General features: G+C 34.8%; 1 protein-coding gene across 5 annotated transcripts in view; it reads right to left on the bottom strand.

Moving 5' to 3' along the window:
* Positions 1-24758, bottom strand: part of LRBA (LPS responsive beige-like anchor protein) — a 620799-nt gene that overhangs the window by 67530 nt on the left and 528511 nt on the right. For all 5 annotated transcript variants that reach the window (XM_031464854.2, XM_064490742.1, XM_064490851.1 and 2 more), the window contains exon 48: positions 4220-4387. In XM_031464854.2, the coding sequence (XP_031320714.2) occupies positions 4220-4387 (168 nt within the window). The remainder of the gene's footprint in view (positions 1-4219; positions 4388-24758) is intronic.

Raw genomic sequence — 24758 nt, 5'->3', positions numbered from 1 at the left:
CCCCCACCGTCTAAGTGTCCTGCTCTAACACCACCAGTGACTCTTAGAATAATCCAGTGAGTACTTTTCAGCTCTTATTTGTTCAGCCGTCTTTCAGACAGGCTCTAAAACACATATGTGGTGATGTCACCGACCTCCGGCCTTCAATTCACTATCTTATAATGCAGTTAAACTGACTTTTTATGGCCTTGAAGGCCCTGTATGGTCTGGCTCCTGTCTGTCTCTCTCACCTTATCACCTTCGGTTCACGCCACATACGTATTCTCCAGCCATGATCTCTTTCACTCTGTGCAGGGGGCTTCTACGATTTCTTCTGAGTAGCTGTCCTCTGCTCACGACTCTACCCAGTGTTCTTATTCATCCTTCAATCTACAGCTCGAGCCTCTCATTTCCCAGAAAACATGCCTGGTCTCAGGCAGGCTGGGTTTAGTGTCTACCCTCTACACTTACGCATACATACCAGGTCCTTATCTCTATAGTGAATTTATCACAGGATTATAACTGTTTACTTATCCATATTTCCCTCCTAGACAATGAACTCTAGCTGACAAGGGCAGGGACTTGCCTTTCAACTCTTTAGCCTTATTACATAAGTTAGGTTTAGTACAAGGTTGTTGAGAAAAACAAAATTAATGACTTACTCTTGTCTTCTGTTTTCTCCTTGCCTCACTTTACAATGAACTCTGCACATGTTCTCCAGGGAACAGTCTCAAATTACTTCTCTAGTGTCAACATTTTATGATTCTTTCTATGGTGCAATCGGTAATTTACATTCTTGTTTACAGTTATGTTTTCTAACCCAAACCAAAGGTTTAACACTGAACAACGTAAAGGAAAGAAGTAACACCAGCTGGGAACTTAGGATGGGACAGGTACCATACCAGGCCTTTTCATGTATTACACCTCATCTGATTCTCCATAAGGTGGGCATTATCGTACCAATTCCACATACAAGGAAACAGAGTCTCCGGAAGATCCCAGTCACACAACTAGTAGGCACTGGGGCCAGGAATCAAGTCCACATTTACATACTTGTTCATTTATTCTACAACATCACACTGCATGGTGTCACAAGATTTGGCACTATAATATGGCATGGCTGTAATAAAAGGTCACATCACATTCAGAAAGCACTGTGAATTAACCGTGTATATTTATACAAATAATGCTAATTAATGAAATGATATATTGTTTCACGAACATGGAGTACCTACCATACTTAGAACATAAGGCCGTGTTTTTGGAGTGAATGCTGAATCTAGCATATCATACATGTTTACATAATGTATAATATAAAAATAAATTAGGGTATGATGAGTGGAAAACTCTCCAGTTAAAGTTTAATTTGTTAATAATTAACTACTTGGAGTTGTGGGGAAGAAAAGGAAGTCAAAGAAACTTAAAGCAAAAGTTTTAAACAGTCTTTAGCAAATGCTGATCATGAAAAATAAATACTGAAAACGTATTTGGTATGGCAGGTCCTCAGAAAGTTAAACATAGAATTACCATATAACCCAGCAATTCTACTTCTGAGTACATACCCCAAAGAGCTGAAAGCAGGGACTTGAACAGGTATTTATATACTCATGTTCATAGCAGCATTATTCACAATAGCTAAAAGGTAGAAACAACCCCAAATGTCCACTGACAGATAAGTGGATAAACAAAATGTGGTGTATACGTCCAATGGAATATTAATCAGCCTTAAAAGGGGGGTGGGCAGAATTCTGACCCAATCTACAATATAGATGAACTTTAATAAAATAAGCCAGACACAAAAGGACAAATATTGTATAATTCCACTGATCTGAGATACCTAGAATAGTCAAAGTCCCAGAAACATAAAGTAGAATGGTGGCTGCCAAGGCCTGAGGGCAGAAGGGAAGGAGGAGTCACCGTTTAACACATACAGAGTTTCAGTTTGGGAAGATGATTCTGGAGATGGATGGTGGTGATGGTTGCATAATAATGTGAATGTACTTAATACTACTGAATTATACACTCAAAATGGTTAAAATGGTAAATTTTATATTGATTTACCATAATAAAAACATTATCTGAATTCATAACATGTTAGTTTAAGTGAAAGAAAAAATATAATTTGGTTTAGACATGTATGTCAACTACATGTCTAATACCTAAATGGAGTATGCCCAATGTCAAATATTCTACCAAGTGAATTTAACATTTATTGCCCCATTGTCTGACCACATGCCCTGAATTTGGATTTCAAAAATTTGGTAACCAAAGATGTATGACAGTCTGCTAGCTTTCCCCTGTCCAATATGGCATCCACTAGCCATATGTGATTATTTAAATCTGAATTAACTAAAATTAAACATTCAGTTCCTCAGTCACACAAGCCACATTTCAAATGCACAACAGTCACATGTGACCAGTGGTTACCGTACTGAGCAGTGAAGGTATAATGAACATTTCCATCAGTACAGAAAGTTCTCCTGGACAGTGCTCTTATAGATTATACTGTAAATAGTACATGGTCAACTCCTTTGGTAAACCACTAATGTGTGTGAGAAACAGGGTGGGTCAATCCAGAATAAAAACAAAGAGCCAATTACACTCAGTGATCTGTGGAGGAAACAACCTGCTGATTGAATGTTTCACTTTTTAACTAGCAGAGCATCACAGAGAGAGCCATCCTTCATCCTGCAAATGCTGCATCGACTTGGACACACCAATAGACAAGTCTTTAAAAAAAAAAATCAGATCCCACACTGGGAGAAATGGTATTAAGTACATTTTCAAAGCAATTCTATAGAATATCGTGGAATTTCAAAATTAAAACTACACAGATTTTATAGCAACATAAAATAATTCATGCTGGTATGTTAAGTAAAACACGACATGACAAAATCAAATCTATTCTGATTTCAGTCATATAACAGCTAAGTAGACAAAAAAAGACCCCAAAGCAGGTGGTATATTTGAAGAATAACTATGGACATTTAGTAGACAAAGTACCACTATTCAAATATTGTTAAAACAATAAAAAATAAAGTAAATGAGCCTATATGACTTTATTCTAACAATGAAATTATGCACTGTGTTGTAACGCCACTTGTATGTTTGCTCCAACCTCAATTTCACATACAGAACCCTATGTACATACATCTCATGCAGTCGGTTGTTGCTCTAATAAAATAAAATGCCCCCTGGAAGGAACATTTTCAAAGAACAGAAAAATTGGAAGAGTCTTTTGGGGTTTACCAGATCCAGCTCTAAAATAAACTGAATAATAGCAATTCAGAACCTGTACAATTTAAGATAAATGTGCTTCTAATGCATGGTGCTCTTGTTTGTGCCCTAACCTTCTTTATGGAGCACATGACCCAGGTGATAATATGTGCTGGCCCATATATTTAAATATGTACTTTCCTACACTGTCAACATGATCAGGTCATAAGTAGAATTATAAAGAAATACATCAAGTGCTGGTGAAAAATGAAAAACTTACTTCTATAAATAATGTTCCCTTGACAGTGATACACAACTTTCCCTATGAATCAAAGCGCCCTGGTTTCTTAGTTTTCTTCCAAAACTGGACGGCCATTTAAGGTGATACCTGTTCAATTCTACGATCTCTGTACATGATGTATGTTAGTTGGAGGATACATAATTAAATAAAGATACTAAAAAAAAAGCAAGGCTATAAACACACATTTTGGTAAATAATGTATTTGTCAAAACCATATTTTTGAGTGTTTTACTTAAGAAAATCAATGAAAAAGATAAAATGAGTCTCAGTAACAGCAAATCTGATGATGTAGGAAGCTCCAGGCTTCATTCTTACTGATAACTTCTATATGGTTATACACGTACTTCTGCATTATATATAAATATGTGTTTTATCACATTTAAATAGAGTTATACTTATAACCTTAATTCTTTAATGAATTATTTTCCTAATTTTTTAAATTAATGAGTAGCCTTCAAAGTCATAAAAATTGTACATATGATTATTGATCCCTTAATGGGTTCAAATTGAAAAAACTCTCATTTTATATTGAGTCAAACACTTTGTTGGAGGGAAGTTCTGGGTGCAAGTCTCAGCTAAGTCACAATCTTAAAGGTGACCCTGCTTAAGTCACTTCACTCATCTGGCCTCAGTTTCCTCATCAGTGAAATGAAAGTATGGGGAAGATGATATCTAATAGCTTCCAATCTAAAGATACCTGTTAGAGCTGGTCAGGTAACTTACCTCTCTCAATACAGGATCAGTTATTGCATTCAGATTGACAGCTCCTTCATAGGTCAGGTAATAAAACACATTAAGGGCTCGAACAGCCTCTGGGCCTTGCTGTTTATAGCCAAAAATGAGATCAATCCATTGGTGAAGCTGGCAGGAAACAAATTCACTCTCCAGGGCCTGAAAAAAGGGCATAGATCATATTATTATGCAGAAATTTATTTTTAAAAATATACAGAGGAATTCAGAACAAGCCGTAAAATTTAATACTAAATTTACTGTGAACAGACTTATTCTGATATCCTATTTTCCACCAGAATTCGTTCTCCTTTGTTTATAATCAGAGAATTTCCAGCACTTGTCACACTGAATTATAATAGACTGCTTACATTTCAGTATTTGCCTGTGTACCTTGGTCACATTTGTAACACAGGGCCTGACAGGTACTCAGTCTGTGTTTCAAAGAGAGGTCATACCCTGTAAAGGCTACTTTGGGATAGCAAATATGAAAACATTAAACATGTACTATTCACTTGAAATATTTATAATTTTTCTAGAATTAAAACATTTTGTTGTCTCCTTCAATAACTATAACCAAATTATTTAGTTATTTCAACTGAGTTTTTAGGCCAATAAATTAGATCTTGGGAGGGATACTTTTAAATACTGAATTATTATTCTAATATTAATATTAATATCAAATCAGACCAAGTATTTGATTCTACCAACATAATAGTGTCCAATAAATAATAAATGAACATAATCAAGTGTTCAGTGGAAATGCTGGGTTCAAGGTCCACTTCCAATTCATTATTACATTCTGTTACAAGCAGTGTACCTAAAATACAGTAGGTATCAATAAATGTTTGCTAAACTTAACACAGTTAAAAATGCTAATAAAGATGTTTTATAACCAGAGACTTGATTTTTAGAAAAGTACTCATATCTATATTATTTAATATTGTTCAAAATTATTCCAACATAAAAGCCTAGCATTATAGACTACTCTATCAATAAATAATGTTACTCAAATCACAGAGTTCTCAAACTCAAACTCTGAAGCTTAACTGGAAGTGTACCAAGTTATATCAGGTAATGTATCTCACTGAAATTCTTATTTTTAGAGTCATAAGTGTCAAACTATGATGTATTTTTGGTGTGGCTTGTGGCTATGTTATCAATATTATAAAAAGAAATCTGTCGGTTCTAAAACAAAATTGACAAACTTCTATCGCAAGCAACCAGTAAGATATGAATAATCTTGCAACAAAAGACATTCCTATTAGTTCACAGATAAACATTTGTATAAATATGTGCTTTATTAAAATAAGTGCCTATGAATAAGTGAATTATTTATGGATAAATTCAAATAATATATTTCCTTTAGTAATATTTAACAAGGCTTCACAACGTATCACACACTATAAAGTATAGAAAAATTCTGCAAATAAAAGGCAAATCTCATATTCCAAAGTATACCTAAAAAAGCATTTTGCTAGTTTCAATTGTGAAAAGTTATTATTTTAAACATCTCTTATAAAACTCATTATATTTATAAATTTAGTAAATAGCTAAGAAAGCAGAAAACTGCTTCATATTTTATTTGAAATAAGAAGCAAAGGGCTTGTAATAGCTTTAAGTAAATTCCTATTTTAAGCACATAGATTTAAAATTGATCCCCAAATCCAGAAACTATTAACGGAAGTTGCATACAAAAATGATACGTTTGTTTCATTAACTTAGGCCATGGTAGTGATGGGGGTGGGGGTGGGGGAGTAGAGGACATGTTTAAAGTGACACATAAAAACAGCAATTGTCTTAATTTGTGTGCAGTGCACTCTACACAAAAGCCCTAAATATGTTCAAATTAGAGCAAGCTGCTTGATTGTCACTGCAGTCTCATGTCACATTAATGCATGACAAACATTAAACCATACACTTAAATGGCAATTTATATCATTTAAATGTTTACTGCCAGACTAGCTCATCACTCATTTAAATGTGACTTTCTGACAGCTAATTTCAGTTAATTTTCTCCAATTCACTTAATTAGAACTTTCAATCAGGGAAGGACCTATACATATCTGTGAGCTTACATTCTTTTCAGTTGTTGTTCAAAATCTGACTTAATAAACTGCTGAAAAGCTCTACTATAATAGATTAGCGTGTAATATCTCCGAGTCTACAAAAATGTACAACTACATGAAGCAAACTCACAGTATGTACTCTAAGAAAGAACCTACACTTATTTATGTAAATAATACTCTCGCCAGTAGTTTAAATAAAAAACGTTTAGTTCATATACACACACTATTGAAACGATAAAAAGAAACCCTGCATCCAAGCTAATTAAAAATTAATGATTTCAAAACTGTTTAATAAGATAAAACAGTCAGGAGTCTCCTGAGTGTCCGTGGTGTTGTGATTTGAGACTATAAAATTCTAGAAGGCTCAGCAAATGACGAAGTACAAACGAATTTTCTCAATATTAAAGCTCTAAAAACTAGGGCAATTTTATTTTATGTTCATCAAACAAAGACTTGTGAGTCTTCCTAATGCTGATTACTTCTTTATGCACATTCAAAATGGTGAAGTTGGTGAGATTTAGATGCTTTCCATCTTGACACCACACCAGAATGTTAAGTAAAAAGGCTGAAATGAAATACATTGTAGGCTCACATCATGTCACTAACACACATGCAGAAATGTCCACAGTGCCATGGGGAGGCCTCCCCTTACACTGTTACACTGGTTGACCAGTAATTCATCAAAATCTTGGCAAAATCTCTTCCAGAGGTTGATAAACACGTTTACTTTCACAAATAAACTTTAAATAAAAATTTAAAAACTAAACTAAAAACCTCAGTGGCCTTCAAGCATTTCTTGAGATATATATCAAAAAGGGACAGGCAAGAACAACTGCTATGGATACATGGGAATTCCAAAAAGTTGAAAAATCATTTCAGCACAAAGTCAGTTCAGGGCTTTAACATCCTTTTGATACCAGTGAATGGCAACTATCTAACCCAAAGTATACAATAAGAAACAAATGCACTTACTAAAAGACTTGAAGGAAGAGGGAAGGGCAAGCAGGAGGAAATTATTGAGGGTAAAAAAAAAACCCCACAAATAACTCAAAATGGAATACCTTGGGAATACCTTTTATAACTGCCGTTTTTGAGATTCAAAAACATAAATCATAAAACTTCCATTAATTTTTAAAAAATTCTCCTTCCTTGTAATAAGATTAAAAAAATACTCTTTACATAAATACTTATTTATATGCACATTTTTAGCCGCAAAAAAATTAAAACATGCCAGCAGAATGCTAAGCATCTGAGATTTTTCAAAGCCTTTAGGAAAAATCCTCATTAAGACTGGAGTTAAATACGGTTTGCAGCTAGGGGACAGGAACATTCTTCCTGGGCTGCTCTCAAACCTAACCAATCAATTATTAGTACTCCCCTAGCAGGCTAGATACATCATTTACATCCAATGTGTGCTCTGAGTAAAATTTGTAAAAAAGAAAATCCACTAAAATGTCGAACACAATACAATAATATTCAACTCATCTGAGTTATTATAAAATAAATCAGTCACTAACATTCAATTGTTAAGCACCAAATAAGACTATGAAAAGCCTATCCTATGAAGCCTCACACATATTGTCAGTCCAATCCAGGGGGACTCATATTAGTCTTGACAAACTGTCTTGGGGCTGATATCTGTTTTTTTAATGAGATCTATTAAGCAGAGACTAAAACACTTGAGATATGCTAAAAAGTACAGTATACAGATGTCAAATACACACCCTTATTAGTAACTTTCATTTGCTTGGTCCAAATGCAGAACATCAACAAATTAAAGCTTTAATACTATAAAGACAATAGTAAATTATTCATAAATAACTCATTTGTGTAACCCTGTGTCAGAAATAATTATAACATATATGAATGGGTGTCTAACAATAAATCTCAGTAAAAGATCGCAATATATGTTTTCCCGAAACTAACCCATTAAGGAAATGAATTATTTATTGATAAAAAAAGTTATATGAAATTATTCTTATTTCTTATAGAAGTCAAATAAAAACATAACTTATGCAGAAATAATTTGCTTTTTCCAAGAAATTCTAAGCTATTTGAGAATAAAAATTCTACAATATAAAGTATTAATCATGTGTTTAGCTAATCTATGAATACTTTAGAAATACTCCAGCAGTTTCCTTTTACTTTCAAAAAATCAAATTTTCTCTAATGTAAAAATTATGTAAAATCAAGAAAACCAACTTCAACTAAAAAAGAAATTAGATAATTGCTTATTTCAAGAGCAAAAAACTTTAATTGTATTATTTGTACTTCTTATACTTCTAATTCCCAGGATAATGCTAATACTCAGTTACATTTTTGCTAATTCTTCTCATACTATGCCATATATAAAAAAGCAACTAAATAAAAGCTACTGGTTTCTATAGGATAAATGATTTTTATAAAAAAATCAAATAATAAGATAAAATATTATTTACAAACTTTTAACTATAGAAATAATTGTGTAACCAGAAGGAATTAGGCGTGTGTACCGCAAATACACATTTCTGCACTCCTACACCAATACTTCTGTCCCCAGGCTTTGAGAAGGCCCAATTCAGTACCAGGATACAAAATGCTACAGCTGTACATTCCAGACAGAAATAAAAATTACTGACTCATTCTCTGATTTGATATACAGTTCAAGATGTATTTGATCATATTTTAATGGAAGAAAGTATGAAAATTAGTTTCATAACTTTTTAATTGTACCTATAATTTAGAGTCAATTCTTCTAAATGTAGATAGTAAAAAGTTTCAAAGGAGTTACTGTTTGGATTGGCAAAAATGTAATATACAATATCATGGACTTGGAATTTTAAGTATTTTTCATTTTAAATATATGTAATACAGCCTTCTTATACACACACACACACACACACACACACACACACACACACACACACACACAAATGGATTTAAAATGAACTGGTCTGTTATGTTTGCATGTGCTGGATTTCAAACACTAGTGGTAATGTTTCCTTAACATTGATATATGACCTTTGTAATTTACATTGAAGAAAGCTGTTTTTTTCAGCCTAATTAGAACTGTTTCAAATTTTCCTGCTAAATATATGATATAAAGTCCTTTCAACTTTTTTATTCTAGAGTTTCTTTCCATGTCAACTTTGTTCCAATCAAAATATGCTTTGAATTAAATGATTTTGATTGAATATGTGGATCACATTTCACTTCTAAGATTTAAAGTCCAAAAAGGAAAAGTTTAGCCTGTTCAAACAAAGCAAGAGCAGCCACTTTGCGGAAAGCTATTCACATTTAAGAAGACTGACAAATTGTTTGTGTGCACCATTAGGTCTAGTTTCTGCAATAGTTGCCAGATTTCCTGTCCCCTAATAAGATACATTAACTCCTTAAATGCTGGCTCTGAATTTCTGATGAATCTGAGTAACTTTAGCGAATTTTTTATTTACCTATAATTTCCATTTTTGAAATAAATTGAAAAAAATAGAAAAGAAAATCTGCCGTTAATATCAAAATTTTTCAAGAAACAAATGTCTCAGAAAAATCACCATTTTTTTCGTATTGGACAGACACAGATTCAGAATGTGAATGTGCTTTCCAAGTGGGATTTTTCCAGAAGTGACAAATCCACATTAATCCTCATTTTTGAAAAAAAAAATGCATTAATTAACCTATTTAAGGATTACTTGCTCAGGTGAAGCAGAACAGTCAACTTACTGAAGTACTGGAGGAACTATAATCTACTAACATGAGCTTAACATTCTCCCATACTGATTACAAATACATCACAGTGCTTCAGAATTCAGATATTTACCTTAATAGAAATATTTAATAAAAATGTGAAACAAATTTTGTATTACTTACAAAGAAAAGTTTACTTTGGGGGGCTTAAATATGTGTGAGGCTGTGACATTAAGAATAATGAGTCATATATGTTTTCAATAAAAGGGTGAGCAAATGGATAAATACATGGATATACAATAAAAGTTACTTCATTATAAAAAAAGAAGTTACGAATGCCAAAGGAGGGAAAGGAGGGTCAAGGATTTAGAGGAAAAAAATGAGGGATGCTGAGAGTAAAAATTATTTTTGATAGTTTTAAAAAATAAAAATTAGTCAACAACACATTGAAGTTCAGGCTGCAAGGCAGACAGAGAAATCACTGGGGTAGTTTGGTACTTCTAAACTGCCCTTGAACTGTTGGGCAGAAGAGAGATTCTGGAGCCACTAGCACACTGTTCATTTGTACGTTTATACCATTACTGAAGAAATGTGTGAGTTAGTATCGTACCTTGATATAACCATCAAACACTCGTGCATCTTTTGGCAGGAGAATCATTCTGTCTACGATTGTTATTGTGTAGTTTTAAATGGAGTAGTCAACCAGCTGTTATATATTTTACACACTGAAGGCCATGTTTCCTTTGAAATTCATAGTTTTAATCTCAACTGAAGTCTGTATTGCTGTGTGCCAAGATCAAAAGGATTAGGCAAACTTGTACAATTACCCTCCTTTTCAGAGAGATGATTTTTTTCTAGTATTTAAAACAGTCCTATATGCTGACATTTTATCCAACTATTTTCTTTAGAGCTACAGAACATTAAAACATTTAATTAACATTTCAACCTTAGGTCACTCTTAATCTAAAATCTAGGAATTCACAATATACAGATATGTTAAACTAGTCATGGTGTAACATACACAGGGAGAGGGAGCTTTTAAGAAAAATCTATTAATAAGGAACAATTGAAAGCAACTACATCAAAGGATAGATATATCCATCTATTTTACTATTTATTTGCATGTTGCATGCCCTCATTCAGAAAATATTTCACAGAGCTTACAATGAGGCATAGACATCAAGATAAAATCAATGTAACTTAAGAGAAGTAAGGCAGTGCAGAAAGAAGGATAAGTAGTACATGAAAATCATGCCATGAAATTCTATAGACTTAGCGCTGTGCCATGCATTTGGCGCTAAGCTTTCTAGCAGGCAACATAAAGAAAGAAACACGAACACTTCCAAGAGTCAAGTGACTATAATGTAAAAACAAACCAGATGGCCTAGAAAAACACATTATTTCTATTCCTCAGATAAGAAATTCCTCCCCTGGCAATATGATGGAATCCAGGTATGTGTCTCTCAGAGGGACTGACTTAATCCTGGGATAGATTTAAAGTATAGACAAATGGAGAGACTACGTATTCTTCAGGCAATCCTGCACAAACGTTATTTCTCTTAGGTGAGGCTCTGAATGTTAAATTCTACATTACACTCCATGACACGTACCTGGAATGCAGCCATTTTGTTTTGTCAGTAAATGCAGAGCCACATGGTTCAACAACAGCTAAACTGAGTCACAGGACTGATAATCTCTTAAAAATGTGAAGAGCAGAAGGAGGAAGACACAAACAAGGTTTCTACGGAAGGCAAGCCTGCCTTCACTTGGAAGGGATAGTGGCCTTCCCTAAGACAGCTTCAAGATTTTCCTCAGAAAGAAATTCTGGATAAACTTCCCCACACAGATGAATGGCCTCCAGTAAAAGCCTCCAAATGCCAACGGTGATGTCCAAATACTTGTAGATGTTAAAATATTTAAAACCACTGTATTAAATGTTCAACCCTTTAAAAAGAATTGGTCAAGTATTCCTAGAAAATTAATTTTGACTACTGTAAACTTCTGTTATGCTAAGATAAACTAGTTATAAAAATACATACTTTAGTAATTAAAATATGAATCTAAAATTCTTAATTATCTAGGTACAGGAAAAAAAGAATAGGTTTCCTCTTCAACAACCATAGAACAATGTATTAATCTGCTGTGAACTTCTGGAGGTTTTATTTTATAGATAGTTATTAAAAGAAGAAAAACAAAACCAAAAAAATTTAATCCCTTCCCATTTGCTTATCCACACAGATCTGATAAATACTAGCAGTCTCTTGCCTTTGAAGATGGCCAGACCAGAATCCCTACTTATTGCCAGATGTAGTTTAATCCCACAGGGACTCCAGATAAAAACAAGGGGCTGTCTTCATGGCACCAATGATTCCTTGGACTGCCTGCCGTAAACTTATATTGGCAAATCAAAATCCTTGGCAACACAGAACACTTATTATATCACCACTTCCAAGCATATCCAATAGAAAAAAAAACCTGAACTAAAGCATATGAATGCAAAAGTTGCTGAATATTTTTAGAGCACTGACAAGCTCAGCCAGAGAGCACATCTGCACTGACGTTGTGTGTGCAATTGTATACACGTGCATTACGTGAGGCTAAACATCTTTTTTCATTCTGTAACTTTCGATGAATATCAGCAGCTCTGTCATCCATTCAGTCAACAAACCTTTACTGGTTGCTTACCATAAACTCCGATCTATACTAGAGTCTAGGGGTAACGAGATGAGATATCCCTTTGGGGGAAGGTAGGGAGGCAAGAAGTCATCTCTATGACAATTACAACAGTTTACATGACAGGTACTGAGAGCCCCAGTCAAGAAAGTAACAGTGGGAGTGAAGAAGACGGGACAGATTTCACGAAGACTGAAGATAGTAGTTATCACTTTTACCACCAATTGATTACCAGCATGAGAGGGGAAGGAAAGGGAGTTCAGGATGGCACCCAGATTTCAAGTTTGGACCTTAACCATATCAGAGAAGGAACAATTTATATAGCAAAGGATTAATTCAATTTTGAACTGAGTATTAATATTTTGAACTTTCTTTTATAGGTTTGAATTTAACCCTAAGCCTTTTTTTTTTTTGGATCTAAGGCTGCTAATTATAACAGGAATTTATATACAATTTCAATATTAAAATGTGTTCATGTTCAATACCGGAATGTTTGAGCCAAAAAAATTCTGGGTAACAAAATAACCACTAAGACTTTATACCAGTGACTTCAATAAGAATACAAGGCAAGCCAGGTATGTAATTTAAAATGTTTTAGTAGCCATATTTAAAAAAACAGGTAAAATTAATTTTAATATAGTATATTTAGTCAAAATTATCATTTAAACATATCATAAATATAAACATTATTTCGTATTTAATCTTAGAAATTTGGTATACTTTTTACACTTACAACATACAGCACATCTCAATTCAGACAAGCCACATGTCAAGTGACCAGTAACCACACGTAACTAGTGGTTACAACATTGGGCAGTAAAGCTTTACTCAGTTCCAAATACTGAATCTGCATTCAGATTTTTGTAGCATTTTGATATAAGACAGAATTCAGGCTTTAACAATATTTAAGCTTCTTAACAAATAGATCTGCCTACTAAAAATAACGATAAACCTTACAAAGCACCTGCAGACTAGAAAATGACCTTTGATTCAGTTTTGAAGTTGTCATTACAATTCTCAGTGCCATGAAGAATGACTATGTCTTTGGACATGGCAGCAGAAATATAATACCTTCAACTTTGAAACAGACATAAGTGTTCTGCAATGTACATCCTTTAGTCATTTACCTGAAGAAATGTGGCAGCATTCAAAACACGTCACTGTGACTACTCTCTCTAACAATAAAGGTAAACAGCTGATTTTATCAGTCACGATGTTACCTATATACACTCCATCCTTTAAAGTCCTTGGTCAGAACTTTTTTGCATATTATCTACTCAGCTCTATCAGCTATGTACTTTAAGAACTAACACAGAGCCATAGACTACACTTGAGCACTGGGAACATAATGTTTGCGGAAGTGAGATATATGAAATTTGTAGACAATGTGGGTGCATTCATAAACCTCGTCAAAATCACTTCATTTTAGTAGCAGTGGAAACCAGCCTCTGTTTGCCCCACTCCTGGAAATCCCATAATCTCTATAAGAACAACCTATGAGTCTCTAAATCACAATAAATTGTAGGTATGATTCTTTCTGAATTATCAATGGAGTAATGACTGGTTAATAGAGTCAGTCTTGTTTAATTATTTTTATGTAGCCACGAGTACACAGGCAGTATGAGATCAACAGTCTAAACTCCTTGAAAGATTTAAGTGAATTTGTTATTTATGCTTCCTTATCTCACTTTCACTTCTTAACTAATCTCTTGTCTATTACAGGTCCACCACTGAAGACGCTTTTGCTGAGAACACCACCTCCAACTGTCGGAATCCAGTGGAAGCTTCTCCTTCCTCACGTGGCCTCTCTGCGTTAAGGCATGTATGTTTCTAACTCTATCTTCTCAAAGCTTCCATGATAACGTCCCTGTAGGTTTTCTTTTTACATTTCTGATCCTCCTCACTTTTTATAATGTAAGGTCTTTTTCCTCTGTTACATCTTCAGTGTTCCCTCTCCTCAAGATTCAGTCCCAGGCCCTTGTTTCTGATATAACTCATGCTAATGAGTCAGACTTCAACTACCTTGACCGGCTATTCTGACCATCTCCAGAGTTTCAAGTCCAAAACATCAACTGCCCATTAGGCTACTTCTTTTGCTGTGCCTCCGGTAACTCAAACCTAATGTATCAAAAAAAGAGAAAAAAAAGGAATAGTTTTTCCTTTTAAACTTGCTTTCTTGCTTGCTTTTTTGATTATGGAAGCAGAACTTCATCCAGTCAGTCAAATTTGAAAGGTATCAGTCATCCTGACTTCCCCTTTTTCCTCTCCCTCCAAAACATTATCTAATCAGATAACTAGCCTCCAAAATATCTTACAAATTTGTTCTTTCTTTTCCTTCTGCTGTGACTGTCTTGGCTTTGTTATTTCTTGGCTCAGTTATTCTAACACTATCCAAACTGTTCTCTTTATCTCTAAAATCTGCCCCTCTCCATTCAGTTCCTATCTACAGCCTGACCAACTCATGACTCTCCTTAGGACTTTTTTATGGTTCTCTTTCCTCTAAAGCAGTGGATCTCTAACTTTAACATCCACTAAAAGCATCTGGAGGACTTGCTGAAACACAGATTGCTGAGCTCCCACCCACAGAGTTTCTGTTTCTGTAGATCTGGAGCTGAGCCCAAGATTTGCCTTTTTAACAAGTTCTCAGGTAATACTGATGCTTTTGGTCTGGCAACCACCTTGTGGCCACCACTACCCCAAAGAAAAAAGTCTATCTGACTTACAAGGCATTTCAGTTGTTCACAGAATCTGCCTCCAGTCTTATTTGTCCACAGGTCTCACTCACTCACATTTCTACACACACACTGCACTCCACCTTCTAAGTCCAGCTCACTTACTGTTCTATAACAGCAACAAGATCTTTGCTTTGTAGCTCTGTAATGCCCCCTCCGTTATCTTCCTCCCTCCCTGGCAAACTACAACTCATTCTTAAACACTAAGATCAAATGTAATTTCCTTGGTTAAGCCTCCCCCAAACTTCCCAAGGAAGCAAAATAGGGCATTTCCTTTCCATCTCAGAGTGAAAAAAAAAAACTGTAACAATGTATGGTGAGGGATGTTAACTAGACTTGCGGTGATCATTTCACAAATACACAGATATTGAATCATTTTGTTGTAGAGCCAAAAGTAGTATCACGTTATATATCAATTATAGCTCAATAAAAATTAATATTAAAAATTATACACACAAAAACAAATAAATAAAATGTTAAATGCTTTAGTGGTAGCATATGCTCTTTCATGGTATTACCACAAGTATTATATTATTCATTATATTACATATTATCACAAGATACATATTTACTTGTTTAGTTTCTTATTTAGTGTCCATCTCCCTCACCAAACAATAAGGTCCAAAAGGGCAGGTACTAGGTTGTCTTTCTTACTGTTATATTCCCAAAAACTAATAAGTAGTAGGCACTTACAAAATATCTGGTGAATGAATAAATAAATACATCACTTAATCTATTTCTCTAATTAGTTACTGCCATGTCTGTTTGATCTTCATAATGACAGCCCCAAAGGGCAGGTGTCATATTCTTCCAATTTTGTGATCACAGACCTAATTACCTAGTAGACCCCTAATAAATGTCTGTTGAATGAATGAATGGCATTTAAGAAATTCTTGTGATTTAGCACAATTCAGTGTCTATGCGGAGGGACTATGATCTTAAAGCACAGTATAAGAAGCATGAAATTGACCATAGAAACTTTACCCAGTTGATACTGTGCTAATTTGGCCAAGTTTAGAAAATGTGAAGAACTTCTGTGATTACTAGCCATTACAAACGAGTTGTCTACAGTCAACCATACAATCAAATTTAGGGTAGGCTGATTACAGGGAAAGAAGAAAAAGTGAAGTGGCTATTACAGCAACATCTTTCAATGTTTTATTTTCTCTTGAACAATGTCAGGAAGATGAGTGCAGATAATGTCCTTCATAAACTTGACAAAGCCTCTAGAAGGACAATATATTATGCAAGGAAAATGCATCTGAAGGTCAACCTAGAAGAAACTCACTGATCAACTAAACAACAATATAACAATAACATCAGCATTTAACACTTAGTGAGCACTTATGATGTGCCTAGTTTTATTTTAAATGTTTTACACAGATTATTTTATTTAATCTTCACAATAATCCTATGAGAGAAGCACTACAATCCTAATAAATACTGTTTACAAAAGAGGCTAAAAACATTAAGTAAACTGACTAATGCCACACAGCTAGTAAATGTCGGAGTTGCCACCTAAACCCAGATCTGACTCTGAAGCCATGTTACAACACATCCTTTTGTAAAATTATGAAACAGAATGGTATATGCCAAAGCTGCATTCTAAAAATATGAAGCCATTTCATACCAAGAATTATTTTTAAGGGGTTTCACACACAATATTTGGTAACACTAGAATTAAGTATTGCTGAATATGAACTAAATCTGATGTGCCATGTCGACCCAGAGGCTTTATTTACAGATTTCACTGTTCTTTCAGCTGGTTTTCACTTTTACACCTGCCTTTCAAAACTAAAACTTTCACCTGTACTACAGTTTATTTTTCTGTCTTCCTGACCAGTATCTGAATTCCTGGAAGGCAGAGATTATATCTCATCATTGGAACTGAGCATACAGTAAATACTCAATAAGTATTTACAGAGCTAAATAAGAGATTTATAATCTAGGCTTCTTTTCATTATTTATTAGGCGATTTTTTTAAAATCAAATTAAAAAAAAAATCAGCCTTTAAAGCAAGACAGAGAATACCAACATACTAGTTAATTGCCAAGTCCAAAGACCTTCAATAAAGAAGCAATCCATTAAACTATTTTGGGATAAGAATTACCAGTAAGAGATCAACTCATGCTGCTAATTTCTGAACAACCATGACCATTAGCAATTAAAAAAATGCAATTTCATGTACTTCATTGTGTATCGTATTTTGTTTCGACACATGAACTATTTGATTCCTTTAGATCAAACTACTGTGAAAAAAGAAAGGAGAAAATTTCTCTCATTTCCTATTTAAATAAACATTTTCATTTAACTACCAAACTTGATACAAGTTTTTGTTAATTTAGGGAAAACGTTTTAAATACCTGTGTGTAATAACACTGTCTCAAACTATCTACTTAGGACACCAATTACACGTCTTTCTTTTATATTTTAAAATGATAGCACAAATATTATTTACTTTTATGATTTTAATATCTCTTAAGTGTGCCACTTGGCAAACACTTTTAAGTTGAACTACTTGAATAAGCAACGTCAAACAAATATATCTGTTTTGAGACATTTTTTAAGCTTTTCAGATAACTGCCATGATAAGCTGGTAAGACATACTAGAATACTATAAAATCAGAGCTGGAACCACTATCTTGATTAGGTTAGGAGAACTGGGTCAAGGCCATAGATATATTCACTCTGAGAGACCACCGTTTTCCCCCTTTATTGTTCAAAAATATAACTCTTCTTTATAGAATGTCTACATTTTCAGTTAAATTCAACTCAAGGGATGCAGTTATAAGGCCAGAATCTATCAAAGATCTTATTATCAATAGAAGCACTTAAATTTTTCTTAAATATGCAGGGGAAAAGACAAACAGCAAGGCAAGAGTTAACTGAAACATTCCTCTTTAGAGCCACAGCGGCGTTGAGGAGTGGGGGCTGGTGGACGGTGGGAGGAGGGAGAAGGCAGAGAGACGCAGAGTTAATCAGGGAGCAAATCCAAAGCCAGGCATGGATAGGCCTCACTAATGAGCCTCAAGGACCCTGCAGTGGTTTTCAAACTTAACTGGCTTCAAACGATGCCACCCCATGACAGAATGCAGCTAGCCAGAAGAGGAGGGTGATTAGAATAAATGACGAGAGTAATTAACTCTGATGTGAAACCACCTGATTGGAAAAGAGAAGCCAAGAGCTATTTAGCTGATGGTCCTCCAGGAGAAAAAGGAAGCTTTCCCTTTCTCTTGTGTGGGTGTTCAGTTAGAACTCAACTCTTTCAAGTAGGTATTTGGTAGCACTAATGAAAAGCAGCTTTCATTCAAGGGCCTTCCCATTCATTTTGAAAGGGGAAGAAAATAAAAGCTTCAAAGTAGAACTAATTTACTTTACTCCCCTACCTCTTAGTGGATTTTGCATTAGTGAAGTCTGCATTAGTGTTTATGCTAACAATCTGCCTCCAAATAACACCATCAAATACCAAAAATTATTATTTCTGAAATAACCAGAAAGGAATATTTATAATTCAAAAAAATTATCCCTTCTTTAAAAATATTTTACATCACATGTACATATTAAATAAATTTTATTTATCAATCATACTGAATAAAGTTGGAAAAAATGTTTTGCATAGAAAACTTTAAACTCATAATAATTGCTGATCAGTGTCAAGACTTCCTTTACATTGTCATTGGGATCATTCTTCCTCCAGCAAGAGACTCTCGAGTAAGAGAGAAGGATATGAAGTATGAACGGTGTAATTTGTTTTTGAAGAGGAAACAAACCAAAAAAAAAAAAAAAAGAATATGGTATTGCAAGGAAAGAAAGAGAACATATTTTTGCAAAAAAGACAGCTTTCTTATGGTGCAAATTGAGCCAAAGGATCCACCACACTCTCTAGTCTGCTTTATTTTACAAAGAGGGGAATTACAAAGACTGGGGGCATTACTACCTGCTGTTTTACAAGTCATCATCAATTCATTGGGCCAATGTTGTTCTGTACCTGCTGAGTTAATGTTCCTCGACACACCCCTCCCCGTAAAACAGGTTCACAAGCTGCCCAGCAACAACTACAGTGTAGTAGCACATGTAACTTAGCAAATGTTTATGCCTAAACTCAGATTTATTTGACAGCTTTACACCTTTGGGCATGATATAATTAAATGTTTTGACAGCGAAACAAAAACTGTATAAATTTTAAAGCTATTAGGAGCTCAGCATCTAGAATCAAAATGAAGTAATTTGCTTATACCCTAAACCACTTTTAGTGATGCATTCCAACGAAAGGCACAAAGGGACGGGCAAATGTCTATCCAAATGTTTTAGCTAATTCTTTCACATTTCTTCCGTGAAGAATATTCCCTTTATAAATATTGATAATGACTTTAATATCAACCAAGGGAACTTAAGGAGATTTAAGATTATCAACACAACACTTACACTCCATCTTTGGCTACTTTCCATCATTTTAGAAGCAGCAATATTAAAAAGGCACAGACTAAGATGTATGTACTGTATTATTAGAGAGGCCACTATGTGCTATTTAAAAGGATTTAAAGCAACACAAGGAAAGTGAGTGGTCCTCACACTCAGCTATTAATGATTCAGGAATTTATCCTCATTTTCCTAAGGTGCCAGGTTCCAGACTTTCATAACACTCTGCTGCTTGTTCCGGTAAAATCCGAATTCTTGCTGCTCGTGGAAGAGAAAACTCACAATACCCCTAAGTCACTGACTCCTTCAGAAAAACCCACTGTTCACGATCTGAGCTCCAAAAAATGTTCCCATCAGCAGCACTACTCAAACACACAGATTAAAAACCTCACTCAGATACTTTTCTAAACATGAAACAGAAAACTATAAAGCAAACTTGTCCATTAAACTATCTCTTTTTTTAAATGAAAGGTTGATTTATATCTATTATATTGCATCATATTATCTTTCTGGAAAGTACCTACAGAGTATTGGCTTATAGTCTAACAAAAAAAGCTCAAGTTTAAACAATATCTAAGTCAGAACGATTACTGATGCATTTGGATTCTATCATATACATAAAAATATTTAAAATGTACCTTTTCATTATGTAACCACCTGAGGAGATACTCTACCCTCACTAACGTAACAATGATCTGTTGTTTATTAAAAAGAAAAAATCAGTGAAATGTTTAGAAACCAGTTCACGTCTCATGTGGTGTTTATACTTCACTTTAACATCCTTCTTGGAAAGTCAGATCTATACTGGCAAGTCAAATACTATGAACCAAATCCTGTTTAACTTATACATGCTGAAGTCAAACAATTTTTAAAACATATTCTAAAAAGAGCTTCCTATGCACACATCTGAAAGCAACCGTGCATTATCTACTTGTTCTCTTCCTCTCACCCTGAGCAGGAGGGACGCCTTTCTGTGTACCATATTTGGATCTGCTGGAACATAGCCTGAAAATGGACTTAACTTTTTGGGCATTTAAGTATCTGACAGTGTGTGGAGTGTGGGGATAAGGAGGTGGGAACTCAGAAACTGATAGCTGCCATCTGCCTTTTCTTTTTAATGGATGAACTTTGAGTCTGATCATGCAAACACTACTTATAGCTGTTCAAAGACTTAGTGAATTTAGACTCAAAGGGAAGTATTAGTTGGTGTAAAATAAGAAATTTACACTACTGAAATACTACATATTGAAGATGTCCTCTTCCTACGAAATATTATCTCAGTGTCTTCTTTTTAATTATTATTTTATTGTTTCTCCTCTCCCTGGACAATGAGTTTCAAAAAGAGTTACCAAATAATCAAATGTTATCAAATACACTTCACAAAGATGTACGTATGTATGCCAGACCTTCTGATTAGAATGAGATAACCAGTGGCACTGATCTGATAAAATTTTGCTAAAGAACACCAACTAGAATGTAACCCATGTTGCTTTTTTATAGGTAAAAGTCTATGTTCAAAGTGTTTATAAATTGCTGTGGCAGCTCTGGGGATACAATGACCTTTGGCTGAGCTCCACTGACTTAATAAACATATCATGCCTAGTAAAATATACTAATTTCATAAACCTAAGACTTCACTGACTGTAAGATGAACTTTTTTGTATCGCTAAGAAATAAAAAGAGCTGCAAAATGGTAACAGATTGCTTTATGATGCAGAATTTTAATTTTACATTGACTGAAAGAGCTGTCAGACTTTTTAGACAGATTTTATTAAAGTACTGGACATATTTAAAAAAGGAAATATAAATTAAATTGATTGTTCATACAGTGTTTCCCAGAGTCCAACTGTTCTGAATTACTTCCTGAGTTGAAGTTGTTGAAGTCTGTGTTCTTCCTCACCGTCCTGTCCTCACTGCCTTCAAAAGCATTAGTGAGGAAACATCTTTTAAAGAAAATTCTACACTATGACCTTTGGAATTTTCTTCCAAGCCTTAGGCATGCATTTGACAAATTGTGATGCTGACATTTTCTTGATCTCCCTGCCTTTTTTTTTCTTCTTCAGAGCTGTCAGTCAGTGCTCTTCTCATAACTACCTCTCATAACTACTCTACTTCTGTCCTCTTGTGTCTCTGTTTACATGTCTGTTGACTATGATACCTCTCTCTGAATACCTCCACTATAATAAATCTATCTTTTTAAAAATATTTTTTTAATTGAAGTACAGTTAATTACAATGTGTCAAACTCTTGTGTACAGCACAATGTCCCAGCCATGCATATACCTACATATATTCGGGTAACTATCTTAAAACTTACCAAAATATATTTTAAAATGATGTTTAGTGGAAGACAGCTTGGCAGTTTCTTACAAATGAAATATACTCTTGCCATATGACCTAGCAAATTGCACTCCTTGGTACATACCCAGCTGAGTTGAAAATTTATGTTCACATGAAGGCCTGTACATGAATGTTTACAGCAATTTTACTCATAATTGCTAAAACTTGGAAGCAACCAAGTTGTCCTTTAATAACTGAATCGATAAATAAACTGGTATATCCACACAATGGAATATTATTCCACAATAAAATGAAATGAGCTATCAAGCCATGGAAAGACATGGAGGAAGCTTAGCCAATCTGAAAAGGCAACATACTGTATGATTGCAAATATATGAACTTCCAGAAAAAGAAAAAATATGGAGACAATAATAAGATGAGTGGTTACCTGAATCTGGAGTGTGGGCAAAGGGGGAGAAGTGATCAGGTGGAACACAGGGGATTTTTAGGGTGTTGAAATGATTCTGTAGTGGTGAACATGCATCGTAACACATTAGTCAAAGCCCACAGAATGTACAACACAAAACACGAACCCTGGTGTAAGCTATGGACTTCAGTTAATGATAATGCACCAATAGTGGCTCATGAATTATAATAAACGTACCACACCAATACAAAATGTTAGTAATAGAAAGAACTGGGGGGAAGGGGAGTGAAGGGTGTATACAGAACTTTTTTTATGATCTGCTCACTTTTTAATAAACCTGAAACTGCTCTAAAAATAAAGTTTATTGTATTTTTAAAAATTATGTTGATATGTCTGCCTGTTCCTCCACTGACGGACATGTTACTTAAAGACATGAGTCACAGCTCATTTATCTGTGGATGTTGTGCCTAAGACAACTACGAGTACCTGTTGGGGGTTCCACTGCTACCTACTGAAGTGCAAGGAGTGTGGCTGCCCTGCTCAAAGGATTCTCAGAGCCTTCATTCCTAGTACGTGTGCCACAGCCTAGAGAATGACATGCATTAATAAATACTAAATTCATATTTTTCATATTATCTATATAAGCACATCTCAGTACAAATATATCAGTCTCCTTTTCAGAGTGAGCTGAAAAGTATGAGCTGATAAGCCACTAATTTATCTAGTATTTACTACCTGTGCTAGGCACTGCGGGGCAAAGATGAATAAGGCATTGTGTACCTGCCCTGGAGGGCCTCCCTGTCTGATGAAGGCATGGATGTGAAAACAAGAATGTCTAGAGAGGTACGCGGGCAGAGCGCTGAGAACATAAAGGAAGCTTGAGTAGTAGTACAACCTCTCATATAAATACATAAATAATTTGAAAGAAAAACCTTGTTTTATGTATTTGGGAGGTAAAAATATAGTTTGCATTAATCAACAGTCAAGATTCATAAAGGTTAAAACTTAAAATACTGCCTATCCTCTTATCATTTTAACATTTCATCAAATTATCTTGAGCAAACTATGAACTGTCTTTATGAAGCTTGTACCATTTCCTTCAATTATTTCAGCCTTTGCTTCATAGTTCTATTCCCCGTCATCATCCTTGATGGCTTCAGAATTTGTACTAATGTTTCTTCTGAAGTCTTCCTTCTCTGCTCACGTTAGTCACCTCTAAGCATTAATATACTTTGACTTAATAATCCAAGCAATTCAAATCCAACTGTCCTTGAAAAACTGTTACCTCTTTTTCTGCCAGTTAATTTTTCTTTCAAACGTGCCCTTTAACCTCACTTCTTGTAATTTCTTTTAGGTATTAAATTACAAAGACACACGACAATAAAAACAGCCAATAAGTGGTGGCTACAGTTTATCTAATTACTGTGATGATTAACATAAATTATATCAATTAATTCTCAATGAACCTTAAGTCTCCAAAGTAGACATACCAACCCACTACACCATATTTTTTATCCACATGATGAAATATGATGGGAACAGGCTAACAGATCTGGGTTCTAAGCCTGTCTGAAATGGTCATAAAGTCTTGGGCAACAGTTTAAATTTTTAAAGCTTCACTTACTCATCTCTAAAATGCAAAAACAACACATTCCTCATAAAATTATGGCAAGAATTAAATTGTATGCCTGGCACAGAGTCAGTTCTTATTAGATGCCAATTCCCTTCCCAGTTCTTCTTCTTTGGTGGGCAGCCTCCAAGATAGCCCCCTCCTGGTATTCGGGCTCTTGCTGGTTCCCTCTTACACTAAAGACAGCTGACCCTGTACCCAACTGGACACTGTAGAAATGACACAGTGGGACTTCCGAGATTAAGTCATAAAAGGTGTTGTGCCTTCCACCCTTCTCTATTTTGGATGGCCTGGCCAGGGGAAATCAGCTGCCACATGGTGAGGAAATTCAAGCAGCTCTATGGAGAGGTCCATGTGGTGAGGGGCTGAGGTCTCCTGATGATTCACCAACAGAGGGAGTGAGTCATCTTAGAAGGCCCAGTCACACCTCTGAGGACGTAGCTCCAGAAGACATCTTGACTACGAGCTCAGGAGAGATGGAGAGCCGGAACCACCTGGCTAAGCATCCCCAAACTCCTGATCCAATACAACTATGTGAGATAGGAATGCCTACTGCTGTTTTAGCTGTTAACTTCTGTAATTCATAGCACAGCAATAGTAAACGAGCACATTTTCCTGCCCACATTTTCCTTAGACCTGCC

This window comes from Camelus dromedarius, chromosome 1 (genome assembly GCF_036321535.1).
Source record: "Camelus dromedarius isolate mCamDro1 chromosome 1, mCamDro1.pat, whole genome shotgun sequence".
Taxonomy (NCBI): domain Eukaryota; kingdom Metazoa; phylum Chordata; class Mammalia; order Artiodactyla; family Camelidae; genus Camelus; species Camelus dromedarius.
Note: the sequence above shows the minus strand (reverse complement) of the source record. Positions and strands in the feature narration are given on the sequence as shown.